This window comes from Helianthus annuus, chromosome 5 (genome assembly GCF_002127325.2).
Source record: "Helianthus annuus cultivar XRQ/B chromosome 5, HanXRQr2.0-SUNRISE, whole genome shotgun sequence".
NCBI classification, from domain to species: domain Eukaryota; kingdom Viridiplantae; phylum Streptophyta; class Magnoliopsida; order Asterales; family Asteraceae; genus Helianthus; species Helianthus annuus.
The window spans coordinates 44,517,052-44,531,381 of record NC_035437.2 but is presented as its reverse complement, the minus strand read 5'-3'; the positions used below and the strand labels follow the sequence as shown (position 1 = coordinate 44,531,381).

At 34.7% G+C, this 14,330-nt stretch overlaps 1 protein-coding gene and 2 long non-coding RNA genes across 4 annotated transcripts; all 3 read right to left on the bottom strand.

The window, feature by feature from the left end:
• Nucleotides 1–1,084: 1,084 nt before the first annotated feature.
• On the bottom strand, nucleotides 1,085–6,030 carry LOC110938963. 2 transcript variants are annotated; one of them, XM_035990477.1, is made up of 3 exons: nucleotides 5,554–6,030; nucleotides 2,398–2,464; nucleotides 1,085–1,281 (listed from the first exon to the last, which is right to left on the bottom strand). In XM_035990477.1, the coding sequence occupies exons 1-2, from the start codon at nucleotides 6,023–6,025 to the stop codon at nucleotides 2,400–2,402; spliced, it is 537 nt and encodes a 178-aa protein (XP_035846370.1). In that variant the 5' UTR covers nucleotides 6,026–6,030; the 3' UTR covers nucleotides 1,085–1,281; nucleotides 2,398–2,399. The 2 variants fall into 2 exon arrangements, 1 of the variants encoding a protein (XP_035846370.1); XR_002591853.2 differs by lacking the exon at nucleotides 5,554–6,030 and adding an exon at nucleotides 2,978–3,114 and having other exon boundaries at nucleotides 1,091–1,281.
• An 815-nt stretch (nucleotides 6,031–6,845) lies between these two features.
• LOC118492452 lies at nucleotides 6,846–8,817 on the bottom strand. The gene is made up of 3 exons (XR_004893779.1): nucleotides 8,691–8,817; nucleotides 8,111–8,177; nucleotides 6,846–6,994 (listed from the first exon to the last, which is right to left on the bottom strand). It is a non-coding gene; the product is annotated as an uncharacterized LOC118492452 (long non-coding RNA).
• Nucleotides 8,818–11,014: 2,197 nt separating this feature from the next.
• On the bottom strand, nucleotides 11,015–13,018 carry LOC118479277. The gene is made up of 3 exons (XR_002591854.2): nucleotides 12,882–13,018; nucleotides 12,302–12,368; nucleotides 11,015–11,185 (listed from the first exon to the last, which is right to left on the bottom strand). It is a non-coding gene; the product is annotated as an uncharacterized LOC118479277 (long non-coding RNA).
• Between the last annotated feature and the right edge of the window lie 1,312 nt (nucleotides 13,019–14,330).

Here is a 14,330-nt window from a genome sequence, read left to right as displayed (position 1 = left end):
TAACATTAGTTTTCAAAAATCTTTTTGGATTTTTCAAAAGTTTATGCTAAAACATACTAAAATCTTTTTGGATTTTTGTTTTGAAAGAAATACAGAAATATTTACAGATAATATTTTTGTGGGTTTGTGTAAGAGGATCATATCAGTTTTTGAGACAAATCACTAACACCGTTAAGCTTTATACATTTTAAGTTTTAAACAATTCGCTTAGATTGTCAGTATACTGATCCACTTAAATTTTCATACAAAGTTCAACTGTTTTGAGATACGAGATTAGTGTTTTAAGCACTTAAACATATTCGTGTGTCCCACCTCAGAATATACTCCCGTATCCAGACTTCTATATTCAGTCTTACAGGTGAATGTACACTAATGATATCTGTAAACGGGTAAATGCGAAACCGTGAGAGCTCAGGCTAGAACTTCCGTTCGTACAAAGAGATGACGGCTCAACTTTCGGTGTGTCCCATTTGGGGATCTTTTCTTCAACAGCACATGATTAGCATTTTTCAATGTTTCATCATTTTTGTACTAAGGGCTGGCTTTAAAATTAAAGCTATTGCAAAGTATTATATGAGGACTAGACAATTGCTCCCGCAAAATCAGAAGTCCAGGTATAATACCCCAGATATCACCACGCCCAAAGACCTAGTATGTCAGAAATAGAAAATCTTTCAAATAAGATTTCGGGGGTTACCCATATATTCGAGAGATGTTCCCCACGATATAAGTAAGCCTTTTGTATTTAGATTTATATCCCGAAAACAATCTACTAAATGTATAAAAACCTACTGGCATATCCTCAGTGAGATTGTTTATCATATTTTTGACTTTCCAATTCTTTAGCATGTTGTGATAGTCCACTGATGTACTATCATTTCCTCTTTTTACAACAAAACTCTTTTTCATTTTTTCTGATGTTTTTGGGATTTACAAATTTTCTAATGTTTTTGGATTTTCTGAAATTTCTTACTCCCCCTAAAATTCAAAAACATTTAAAGAAAACTGTAACACCTGTCTAATTTTACTTTAGTTTAATAATGAATCATGCCATTTTTTTTAAGGATATCTAAATTAAAACCTTAGTTTCAAGAACTAAGTTCTAAGGTAACAAACATAGTTGTCTACCAACTAATTAAAACATCCATAAGTTGTTTAACAAACGGTTTACATCACAACATTGTTTAAACAGAGTTAATTTACGCGGAAGCTTTAAAAGTTTGTGTTCGGTTCTTCAAAAGCTAGCTTGACCATCATCCGTAGTCCTTGGATACCTAAAAACTGAAATGTTTTCATTAAACATTAGTGTTAGAAAACTTAGAAATAATACATATTCGAAACTACGTCTAAAACGGATTCGATTTAACAAAGAAATACAAAATTCATCATAATTTTTAAAGCTCTACCGTAACTTACGGTAGGTACCGTAAGTTACGGTAGCTTCTGGGAATTTCTAGTTCCGCCGTAACACAGGGGAAACCCACCGTAACTATTTGTAGTCTACCGTAAATTACGGTATGTGCCGTAATTTACGGTAGACTCTGGGATGTTATGCCTTTGTTTGATTTGCTTATTTACTTGGAACAATTTCTCGGATTTCATTCCCACAACCCGACATGTTAAATCCTCGTATCCCAATATGTCATTTGTCTATAATAACAAGACTGAGTAATCATACTACAATGTATTTCCATGCCTTATTTGGTTATTCGACCCGTTTGGCTCATCTAAGGAATTCTCCATTTTGATGACTACCAACGAGGTCTGACCAGATTCTTGGCCTATTATTCAATATAGCGACTGTCATCGCTTTAATCCAACTCAACTTTTAATACTCAATCCAACTACAGATATGCTAAATATCAAAATTTACCCAAATGTAACGAATCAAGTACATACCTTCATAATTCGTCGACATTGCTTTCTAATCATTATTACCCATTCCCGGGCTTGTCGACCTTAGCGTATCCCTTCTAATCCTCGGTTTCTGCTTTTATAACTCTATTTAACGATTAATGTTCGAGTCACTCCAAACACTACCATTTCGACCATTATTTTATCACCTTCTTCATCTAGTGAATTACATCACTTTACTTACGTCCCATTATGACTAATTAAGCGGCATTATCAATTAACATATTTAACCAACTATTTATTTTGACCCGATTGGTTTGTCGAGTGAATTCCATCACTTCTTAGACTTACCAAAAAGGGTTTCAATTCCACTATTTCGACATCATACCTATTTCAACTATTTCTTTTGACCCGTTTGGTTTGTCGAGTGAATTCCATCACTTCTTAGACTTACCAAACGCAACTATTTTCGCTATAACAACATTAGACATATCTACGACTAGGCTTATCTACGTAAATGTAACGAGACGACAAGTCGCGTACCTTTAGTGCTTTTCCTTCAAGCGTGTATCAACTCCGGCTCGCCCGCTTAAAGATTCAATTCTTTTGCCTATAGAGTTCAATCATCAACTTGTTTAGAACTCTTATTATTTCGTATAACGCATAATTCACTATAACATTCAAATATGTGTTTTTACTCAAAATTTCAACATCTAGTTTTCTTTTAGGCATTTCAACAAACACCTAGAGGGCATGATTTTACCAAAATCAATAATCAAGTTCCTTGACTAGTTATTTGGCCAATTTTGAGTATTTTTCACAATTTCAATATCTAGTTTACACATCAACACTTAGGCTTATTTCATTGAGTTCGAATAACACTAGATTAATAGTTATAATTCTAGTGTTCATCATCTTTCTACAAAACCCATTTATCTCATAAATGGATGATTATGAATCTCATGTTTATTGACACTAATGCATCAAACTATTGACTAGGGTTTGTTCTAAATCATGAATTTATCATAACTTCATTCAAAAAATCAAACATGCAAGTTCAGATTTCTACTTCATGTGTTCATCAAGTAATCAAATCGAAACCAAAAGACTAAACTCGACATACCTTGTGATCCCCTCACTTGAGTGATCACTAGTTTGTGCTTGGTTTTTGATTTGAACTTGATTTGGCTTCTCAATTTGAAGAATTTGTAGATTAGGGTTTGGGTTTTAGGGAGCTCTCCTGGCTTCTGTGTTGTACGCGACCAGAACACACACTTTGTGTGTGTTTTGGTGTTAAATCTTTAATAATTAAAATCCATTTTAACTTTTGTCAACTTTAGCCCCTTTACTTGTTCAAGTTTTATTAAGGACCTTTCTTAACTAGATTTCTTATTAAATCCAAGAACTCAAAACTAACTAGGTTATTTTTCCTAGTTATTTTATCTTGGCTTTTACCGAGTTTTATTGCGTATATATATAATCTATATTTTTGGGGTGTTACAAGTCTACCCCCCTTAAAGAGGTTTCGTCCCCGAAACCTTCTTTTAAGTAGTTATTTGGCTTGGATTAAAACAACCTAGTTTTGTTTTTAAGGCATTCTTTCTTTTAGCCAAAAGCTATCCCTTGCCTTGACGCATGCGTCTTTTACGTGTAAGTCCTCACGGACCATAACTTGTGTCTCGCATTTCTTATCTTGTCGCCTATTTGTCCCGATTGCCACTTGATTACCCAATAGTATGAGTTTGCCAATATGCTTATTCCATACTACCCTATGTTGACAAGTGTTTTATATAATTCACAACACTATTTTGACTTTGGATGATCTGATCAGCTAGACTGGCTAGTCACTGTCACCTCATGCCCCGTTAATTTGGGTATATCCCTTTTGCTATATTCGGATTTACGCGAGTTTATGATCTCCTATCCCATAACTCACGCTACAACATGATTATATTCTATATCACTCCTTGTGACCATGATTGCCTCGCATCACGTCATGTTTAAGTTTTTCATAAACTTTTCATTATCAAAATCTTCTTTCTAACGTATCGCATTACGTATTACACCTATTGGTGTTAAGACCCACATTTTTTTTATTTATTAACTGTTTCCTAATTTGCCTCATAGTATTCATATTCGTTAAATGTTGTCTCTCACTAAAACTGAATTTTAGTTTAACGTTTATCTCTTCAACTTATGCCAATTACTCATACCCATGAATTAATGACGAGAATTTATTCTCTTCCGCTATTGTATTACGCGGGGGATCGTAACAAGTCCTCATGCTTAATCCCAAAGTGACCCGTAGGTTCCTTTACTTAGTCTCATAGGCTATTTTATTAGATTTTTACCCTTTTTAAGGTGAGGCCCTATAGTTTGTTTCTTTGTATTTGTGACCCGAGGGTCAATTTGGTCTCGTAGACCTTTATATTGTTTATAACCCAAGGTTATAGTGATCCCATAGGTCATCCTCTACTCGTATCTTTATTTAATTGTATATATGTATATACACATGGCGTCTAGGCACCCCCTTTTTATGTTTAGAATAATTTATTTTCGCTTTTGAAACTCGTTTGACCTTGACCGTAGTCTAAGGCTACATTCTTTTTCTTTCGAGTTATCTTTCCGACTCTTTGACTTCTTACATCGCTTTCGCATCGGTTTATCCTACTCATTCCGTCATTTGGTTTATGCCCCTACTTCCTTTCAACCCGTTACCCGGGTTCGTTATCATAATGTTTTTTTTTTAACACTTTTGTTTCACTGGTTTGCATTTTCCTTTCTATAATCTTTTACGACCTATCACGTAGATTCACTAATATTTTGCACTTTCACTATTTGGTTTGCGCTCGCTTGAAATAGCAAGTACTATACTTTATTCTAGCCCGTCCAACATTGAAATAGTTGAACACAACTATCTAAATTTCTGTTTTGCAGAATTTCAGCATCTTTTAGTCATAACTCTTAATCTGAGTCTTTTAACTTTTAATCTGCATCACCGTCTCTTTTATTAATGTCCTGAGGGTTCATTTCTTAGGCCTTGTTTGGTAAAACCATTGCTACCGTTATATAGCTCTTGGGGTTTACCCGTTTTCGCTCTAACACTTCTAATATTTTTATTTTACTAATCTTTTATTCAACTACACTTAACAATGTAATTATTGTTCTTCCTCATACGGTTTTGGTTAATAATATGTTACTTGGATGGTTACCCATACCCAATTTTCTAAATTCGCATTTGACGATACTTTCTTATTCGTAGTGGCGAATAATATGTATCGTTTATTTGGTTTAACCAAGTGTACAACCTTGCCCTTGCCATTCGCTACTAATACAATTTCCGGGTTCGGGTGTAATTACACTCCTTCCCAACCCAACATTTATTCACTTCATTAAGTTCTCGGGTTCGAGTGTACGCACACTCCTTCCCGTTATGACACTTGTCTTTCATTGCATTCCCGGGTTCGAGTGTACATGCACTCCTTCCCGTTGAAATATTTACCGAGATTACTTTTACCTCGGTTTCACATACTCTCCATTATTTATTTTCTTATCTATATATATATATATATATACCTTCATATAGGTATTTCTTTTACATAAGTTTCCCAATTCATTACCCATATATGCCTTTATGCAACTATCATTCGCACTCGCATCGGATAAATTTGTGTTAAATTAAATTTACAAGAAACATACCTGAAATGATATCGGGTTCAGTTTTAGCCTCTGCGGCTGTTATATAAAACGACCTTGTCCTTGATTTCTGGGCATCAGACATTGTGTCAGTTGCGTCTTTGGTTCCAAGCCTTTCTGGACGTTTAGACTTCTTGTGTCTTGGCTTACCACACGTGCCCTTGTGAATTTTTCCGCAAAATTTGCACTGATGTAACACAGTTTTTGTAACTCCTCTCTTGGGAGCTTTATTAGACTTGGACTTCTTTACGGAACTTGGATTCATATCCAATACCCTCCTCTCTTCTATTTCTTGTAATATGATGTCTTTCAATTCAGCCATCATACCATCCACCACCGGTACGATTGTGGTTTGTAATCTATCAATATAATGTGATAGACTATTTTCCAGAGCTTTTCCGACTGCCTCGGAAATCTTAGCTTTCATTTGCTCAGTCAACTGAGATGCCGAATCATCTCTGGTTACTGCAGACATTTCTTTAACTGAAACATCCATAATGGTTAATCAATACTTATTTAATTCATTTCCATCTTATTATACGGAATTTATATCACACTCACTTAGTCATAAGTAATGTGTTATTTTCCTTCGGTTTGGTCAAGTACATATCTTGCCTTACCTTTCTTACTTAGTGTATTTCCCAGGTTCGAGCGTATTTATACACTCCTCCCATACACTTTTCGCATATTTCATATTGTTTAATCTCAATTATAAGTAACTCTTACCGGATGTCTTGAAACTGAAATGTTTACATCAATTATTAAACATCTCATTTATAACATAACTTTGTTTGCTTCGGTCTAGCCAAGTTCGTAACTTGCTTTGACCGTTCTCATTTAGTGCACTTTCCGGGTTTGAGTGTATTAACGCACTCTTCCCATGCACATTAATTTCCAAGAAATGTTTACATCAATTATTAAACATCTCATTTATAACATAACTTTGTTTGCTTCGGTCTAGCCAAGTTCGTAACTTGCTTTGACCGTTCTTATTTAGTGCACTTTCCGGGTTTGAGTGTATTAACGCACTCTTCCCATGCACATTAATTTCCGTCTCTTTCATTTAAATAGGATAAGATCTACTAACATGAATAATTAATCCTTACCGGACGATCGATCAAGCTTGAACCGAACACTTTGTTGACAACCGTAAGCTCTGATTACCAACTTGTAACACCCGTCTAATTTTACTTTAGTTTAATAATGAATCATGCCATTTTTTTTAAGGATATCTAAATTAAAACCTTAGTTTCAAGAACTAAGTTCTAAGGTAACAAACATAGTTGTTTACCAACTAATTAAAACATCCATAAGTTGTTTAACAAACGGTTTACATCACAACATTGTTTAAACAGAGTTAATTTACGCGGAAGCTTTAAAAGTTTGTGTTCGGTTCTTCAAAAGCTAGCTTGACCATCATCCGTAGTCCTTGGATACCTAAAAACTGAAATGTTTTCATTAAACATTAGTGTTAGAAAACTTAGAAATAATACATATTCGAAACTACGTCTAAAACGGATTCGATTTAACAAAGAAATACAAAATTCATCATAATTTTTAAAGCTCTACCGTAACTTACGGTAGGTACCGTAAGTTACGGTAGCTTCTGGGAATTTCTAGTTCCGCCGTAACACAGGGGAAACCCACCGTAACTATTTGTAGTCTACCGTAAATTACGGTATGTGCCGTAATTTACGGTAGACTCTGGGATGTTATGCCTTTGTTTGATTTGCTTATTTACTTGGAACAATTTCTCGGATTTCATTCCCACAACCCGACATGTTAAATCCTCGTATCCCAATATGTCATTTGTCTATAATAACAAGACTGAGTAACCATACTACAATGTATTTCCATGCCTTATTTGGTTATTCGACCCGTTTGGCTCATCTAAGGAATTCTCCATTTTGATGACTACCAACGAGGTCTGACCAGATTCTTGGCCTATTATTCAATATAGCGACTGTCATCGCTTTAATCCAACTCAACTTTTAATACACAAACCAACTACAGATATGCTAAATATCAAAATTTACCCAAATGTAACGAATCAAGTACATACCTTCATAATTCGTCGACATTGCTTTCTAATCATTATTACCCATTCCCGGGCTTGTCGACCTTAGCGTATCCCTTCTAATCCTCGGTTTCTGCTTTTATAACTCTATTTAACGATTAATGTTCGAGTCACTCCAAACACTACCATTTCGACCATTATTTTATCACCTTCTTCATCTAGTGAATTACATCACTTTACTTACGTCCCATTATGACTAATTAAGCGGCATTATCAATTAACATATTTAACCAACTATTTATTTTGACCCGATTGGTTTGTCGAGTGAATTCCATCACTTCTTAGACTTACCAAAAAGGGTTTCAATTCCACTATTTCGACATCATACCTATTTCAACTATTTCTTTTGACCCGTTTGGTTTGTCGAGTGAATTCCATCACTTCTTAGACTTACCAAACGCAACTATTTTCGCTATAACAACATTAGACATATCTACGACTAGGCTTATCTACGTAAATGTAACGACGCGACAAGTCGCGTACCTTTAGTGCTTTTCCTTCAAGCGTATATCAACTCCGGCTCGCCCGCTTAAAGATTCAATTCTTTTGCCTATAGAGTTCAATCATCAACTTGTTTAGAACTCTTATTATTTCGTATAACGCATAATTCACTATAACATTCAAATATGTGTTTTTACTCAAAATTTCAACATCTAGTTTTCTTTTAGGCATTTCAACAAACACCTAGAGGGCATGATTTTACCAAAATCAATAATCAAGTTCCTTGACTAGTTATTTGGCCAATTTTGAGTATTTTTCACAATTTCAATATCTAGTTTACACATCAACACTTAGGCTTATTTCATTGAGTTCGAATAACACTAGATTAATAGTTATAATTCTAGTGTTCATCATCTTTCTACAAAACCCATTTATCTCATAAATGGATGATTATGAATCTCATGTTTATTGACACTAATGCATCAAACTATTGACTAGGGTTTGTTCTAAATCATGAATTTATCATAACTTCATTCAAAAAATCAAACATGCAAGTTCAGATTTCTACTTCATGTGTTCATCAAGTAATCAAATCGAAACCAAAAGACTAAACTCGACATACCTTGTGATCCCCTCACTTGAGTGATCACTAGTTTGTGCTTGGTTTTTGATTTGAACTTGATTTGGCTTCTCAATTTGAAGAATTTGTAGATTAGGGTTTGGGTTTTAGGGAGCTCTCCTGGCTTCTGTGTTGTATGCGACCAGAACACACACTTTGTGTGTGTTTTGGTGTTAAATCTTTAATAATTAAAATCCATTTTAACTTTTGTCAACTTTAGCCCCTTTACTTGTTCAAGTTTTATTAAGGACCTTTCTTAACTAGATTTCTTATTAAATCCAAGAACTCAAAACTAACTAGGTTATTTTTCCTAGTTATTTTATCTTGGCTTTTACCGAGTTTTATTGCGTATATATATAATCTATATTTTTGGGGTGTTACAAGTCTACCCCCCTTAAAGAGGTTTCGTCCCCGAAACCTTCTTTTAAGTAGTTATTTGGCTTGGATTAAAACAACCTAGTTTTGTTTTTAAGGCATTCTTTCTTTTAGCCAAAAGTTATCCCTTGCCTTGACGCATGCGTCTTTTACGTGTAAGTCCTCACGGACCATAACTTGTGTCTCGCATTTCTTATCTTGTCGCCTATTTGTCCCGATTGCCACTTGATTACCCAATAGTATGAGTTTGCCAATATGCTTATTCCATACTACCCTATGTTGACAAGTGTTTTATATAATTCACAACACTATTTTGACTTTGGATGATCTGATCAGCTAGACTGGCTAGTCACTGTCACCTCATGCCCCGTTAATTTGGGTATATCCCTTTTGCTATATTCGGATTTACGCGAGTTTATGATCTCCTATCCCATAACTCACGCTACAACATGATTATATTCTATATCACTCCTTGTGACCATGATTGCCTCGCATCACGTCATGTTTAAGTTTTTCATAAACTTTTCATTATCAAAATCTTCTTTCTAACGTATCGCATTACGTATTACACCTATTGGTGTTAAGACCCACATTTTTTTTATTTATTAACTGTTTCCTAATTTGCCTCATAGTATTCATATTCGTTAAATTTGTGTTAAATTAAATTTACAAGAAACATACCTGAAATGATATCGGGTTCAGTTTTAGCCTCTGCGGCTGTTATATAAAACGACCTTGTCCTTGATTTCTGGGCATCAGACATTGTGTCAGTTGCGTCTTTGGTTCCAAGCCTTTCTGGACGTTTAGACTTCTTGTGTCTTGGCTTACCACACGTGCCCTTGTGAATTTTTCCGCAAAATTTGCACTGATGTAACACAGTTTTTGTAACTCCTCTCTTGGGAGCTTTATTAGACTTGGACTTCTTTACGGAACTTGGATTCATATCCAATACCCTCCTCTCTTCTATTTCTTGTAATATGATGTCTTTCAATTCAGCCATCATACCATCCACCACCGGTACGATTGTGGTTTGTAATCTATCAATATAATGTGATAGACTATTTTCCAGAGCTTTTCCGACTGCCTCGGAAATCTTAGCTTTCATTTGCTCAGTCAACTGAGATGCCGAATCATCTCTGGTTACTGCAGACATTTCTTTAACTGAAACATCCATAATGGTTAATCAATACTTATTTAATTCATTTCCATCTTATTATACGGAATTTATATCACACTCACTTAGTCATAAGTAATGTGTTATTTTCCTTCGGTTTGGTCAAGTACATATCTTGCCTTACCTTTCTTACTTAGTGTATTTCCCAGGTTCGAGCGTATTTATACACTCCTCCCATACACTTTTCGCATATTTCATATTGTTTAATCTCAATTATAAGTAACTCTTACCGGATGTCTTGAAACTGAAATGTTTACATCAATTATTAAACATCTCATTTATAACATAACTTTGTTTGCTTCGGTCTAGCCAAGTTCGTAACTTGCTTTGACCGTTCTCATTTAGTGCACTTTCCGGGTTTGAGTGTATTAACGCACTCTTCCCATGCACATTAATTTCCAAGAAATGTTTACATCAATTATTAAACATCTCATTTATAACATAACTTTGTTTGCTTCGGTCTAGCCAAGTTCGTAACTTGCTTTGACCGTTCTCATTTAGTGCACTTTCCGGGTTTGAGTGTATTAACGCACTCTTCCCATGCACATTAATTTCCGTCTCTTTCATTTAAATAGGATAAGATCTACTAACATGAATAATTAATCCTTACCGGACGATCGATCAAGCTTGAACCGAACACTTTGTTGACAACCGTAAGCTCTGATTACCAACTTGTAACACCCGTCTAATTTTACTTTAGTTTAATAATGAATCATGCCATTTTTTTTTAAGGATATCTAAATTAAAACCTTAGTTTCAAGAACTAAGTTCTAAGGTAACAAACATAGTTGTCTACCAACTAATTAAAACATCCATAAGTTGTTTAACAAACGGTTTACATCACAACATTGTTTAAACAGAGTTAATTTACGCGGAAGCTTTAAAAGTTTGTGTTCGGTTCTTCAAAAGCTAGCTTGACCATCATCCGTAGTCCTTGGATACCTAAAAACTGAAATGTTTTCATTAAACATTAGTGTTAGAAAACTTAGAAATAATACATATTCGAAACTACGTCTAAAACGGATTCGATTTAACAAAGAAATACAAAATTCATCATAATTTTTAAAGCTCTACCGTAACTTACGGTAGGTACCGTAAGTTACGGTAGCTTCTGGGAATTTCTAGTTCCGCCGTAACACAGGGGAAACCCACCGTAACTATTTGTAGTCTACCGTAAATTACGGTATGTGCCGTAATTTACGGTAGACTCTGGGATGTTATGCCTTTGTTTGATTTGCTTATTTACTTGGAACAATTTCTCGGATTTCATTCCCACAACCCGACATGTTAAATCCTCGTATCCCAATATGTCATTTGTCTATAATAACAAGACTGAGTAATCATACTACAATGTATTTCCATGCCTTATTTGGTTATTCGACCCGTTTGGCTCATCTAAGGAATTCTACATTTTGATGACTACCAACGAGGTCTGACCAGATTCTTGGCCTATTATTCAATATAGCGACTGTCATCGCTTTAATCCAACTCAACTTTTAATACACAATCCAACTACAGATATGCTAAATATCAAAATTTACCCAAATGTAACGAATCAAGTACATACCTTCATAATTCGTCGACATTGCTTTCTAATCATTATTACCCATTCCCGGGCTTGTCGACCTTAGCGTATCCCTTCTAATCCTCGGTTTCTGCTTTTATAACTCTATTTAACGATTAATGTTCGAGTCACTCCAAACACTACCATTTCGACCATTATTTTATCACCTTCTTCATCTAGTGAATTACATCACTTTACTTACGTCCCATTATGACTAATTAAGCGGCATTATCAATTAACATATTTAACCAACTATTTATTTTGACCCGATTGGTTTGTCGAGTGAATTCCATCACTTCTTAGACTTACCAAAAAGGGTTTCAATTCCACTATTTCGACATCATACCTATTTCAACTATTTCTTTTGACCCGTTTGGTTTGTCGAGTGAATTCCATCACTTCTTAGACTTACCAAACGCAACTATTTTCGCTATAACAACATTAGACATATCTACGACTAGGCTTATCTACGTAAATGTAACGAGGCGACAAGTCGCGTACCTTTAGTGCTTTTCCTTCAAGCGTGTATCAACTCCGGCTCGCCCGCTTAAAGATTCAATTCTTTTGCCTATAGAGTTCAATCATCAACTTGTTTAGAACTCTTATTATTTCGTATAACGCATAATTCACTATAACATTCAAATATGTGTTTTTACTCAAAATTTCAACATCTAGTTTTCTTTTAGGCATTTCAACAAACACCTAGAGGGCATGATTTTACCAAAATCAATAATCAAGTTCCTTGACTAGTTATTTGGCCAATTTTGAGTATTTTTCACAATTTCAATATCTAGTTTACACATCAACACTTAGGCTTATTTCATTGAGTTCGAATAACACTAGATTAATAGTTATAATTCTAGTGTTCATCATCTTTCTACAAAACCCATTTATCTCATAAATGGATGATTATGAATCTCATGTTTATTGACACTAATGCATCAAACTATTGACTAGGGTTTGTTCTAAATCATGAATTTATCATAACTTCATTCAAAAAATCAAACATGCAAGTTCAGATTTCTACTTCATGTGTTCATCAAGTAATCAAATCGAAACCAAAAGACTAAACTCGACATACCTTGTGATCCCCTCACTTGAGTGATCACTAGTTTGTGCTTGGTTTTTGATTTGAACTTGATTTGGCTTCTCAATTTGAAGAATTTGTAGATTAGGGTTTGGGTTTTAGGGAGCTCTCCTGGCTTCTGTGTTGTACGCGACCAGAACACACACTTTGTGTGTGTTTTGGTGTTAAATCTTTAATAATTAAAATCCATTTTAACTTTTGTCAACTTTAGCCCCTTTACTTGTTCAAGTTTTATTAAGGACCTTTCTTAACTAGATTTCTTATTAAATCCAAGAACTCAAAACTAACTAGGTTATTTTTCCTAGTTATTTTATCTTGGCTTTTACCGAGTTTTATTGCGTATATATATAATCTATATTTTTGGGGTGTTACAAAAACTTTGAAAATAAACTGTACAAGTAAAATGACAACTTGATGTGAATTGCTTCAATTCACCATTCACTCGGCGTAAACAATCAGAACGCCCCCTTACAACAAACTATTTTCCCATTATGATTTCAAAACACTTAGGTTTGTTTTAATCAAAATGGTTTTTCCGGAAAATAAGTTTTGTTGAATTTACCACTTGTAGGTTGGGGATTACTCATCACTTTGTTCTTTTCAATCCTCTTGAAAAATTTAACAATTTTAGACTTTTATCAACACAACCACATGTAGACAATCAAGTACAACTTAATGTCCCTGATTAACTACTTGAAAATCGAAACACCACAGTTACCAACCTGTGAATTTCTCAATAAAGATGCCGATTCCTACTCCCCAATTACCAACCTGGGAGTTCCGGCAAGCCAGGTTTTTCAGTTAAAGAGGTTCTCCCAAGCCTGACGGACCTTGGGAGATTCCGAGTTACCAACACTCGGTTTCTTTCCTTTCATCTTCTTCTCATAATATTCCTTTACCCCTTTGACTTTCCCATCAATCATTTTTCCAAAAATATGTTTCACTTTGGGGTTAAAGGCTTTTTCAACATCAAATTCTTTCGTTTCAGAAAAGAATTGATTTGAAATCTCAACTTTACCAACTTTTTGTTTAAAATTTTCAGCCCTCAATGGTGGAAAATTTGCATCATCCATTGGAGGAACTGATTTTTCACCTTTTGATTCAATTTGTGGCTCCTCTGACTTTGTGGAATCAGATTCATCGCCAGAAGATAGCTCCTCTGATTTTGTCGAATCAGAATCATCGCTAGAACTATCATCAGATCTCTTAACAACCCATTTTTGGTTGTCAAGGTTTGCTTTTCTCTTGTAAAATCTTTTTGAACATTCACTAACCTCAAACTTTGAGTTTTTGAAAACTATAAATGGTTTAGTTGGTGGTTCATTTTCAACCATCTTTTCTTTCATTTTGAGAGACACTCCCTGTTTTGATTGTATTGCCTTGGGACAATTCTTGGCAATATGACCAACTGTTTTACATTGAAAACAGGTTCTTGTCTCTTTC

What these genes read in the sequence shown, in the direction of transcription:
- LOC110938963 (XM_035990477.1), bottom strand. Translation starts at nt 6,025, where the DNA reads ATGTCTGCAGTAACCAGAGATGATTCGGCATCTCAGTTGACTGAGCAA. An exon ending in TGAACCCGATATCATTTCAG is followed by an intron (nt 2,465 to 5,553) that starts GTATGTTTCTTG and finishes TGAACTCTATAG; the next exon opens with GCAAAAGAATTGAATCTTTA.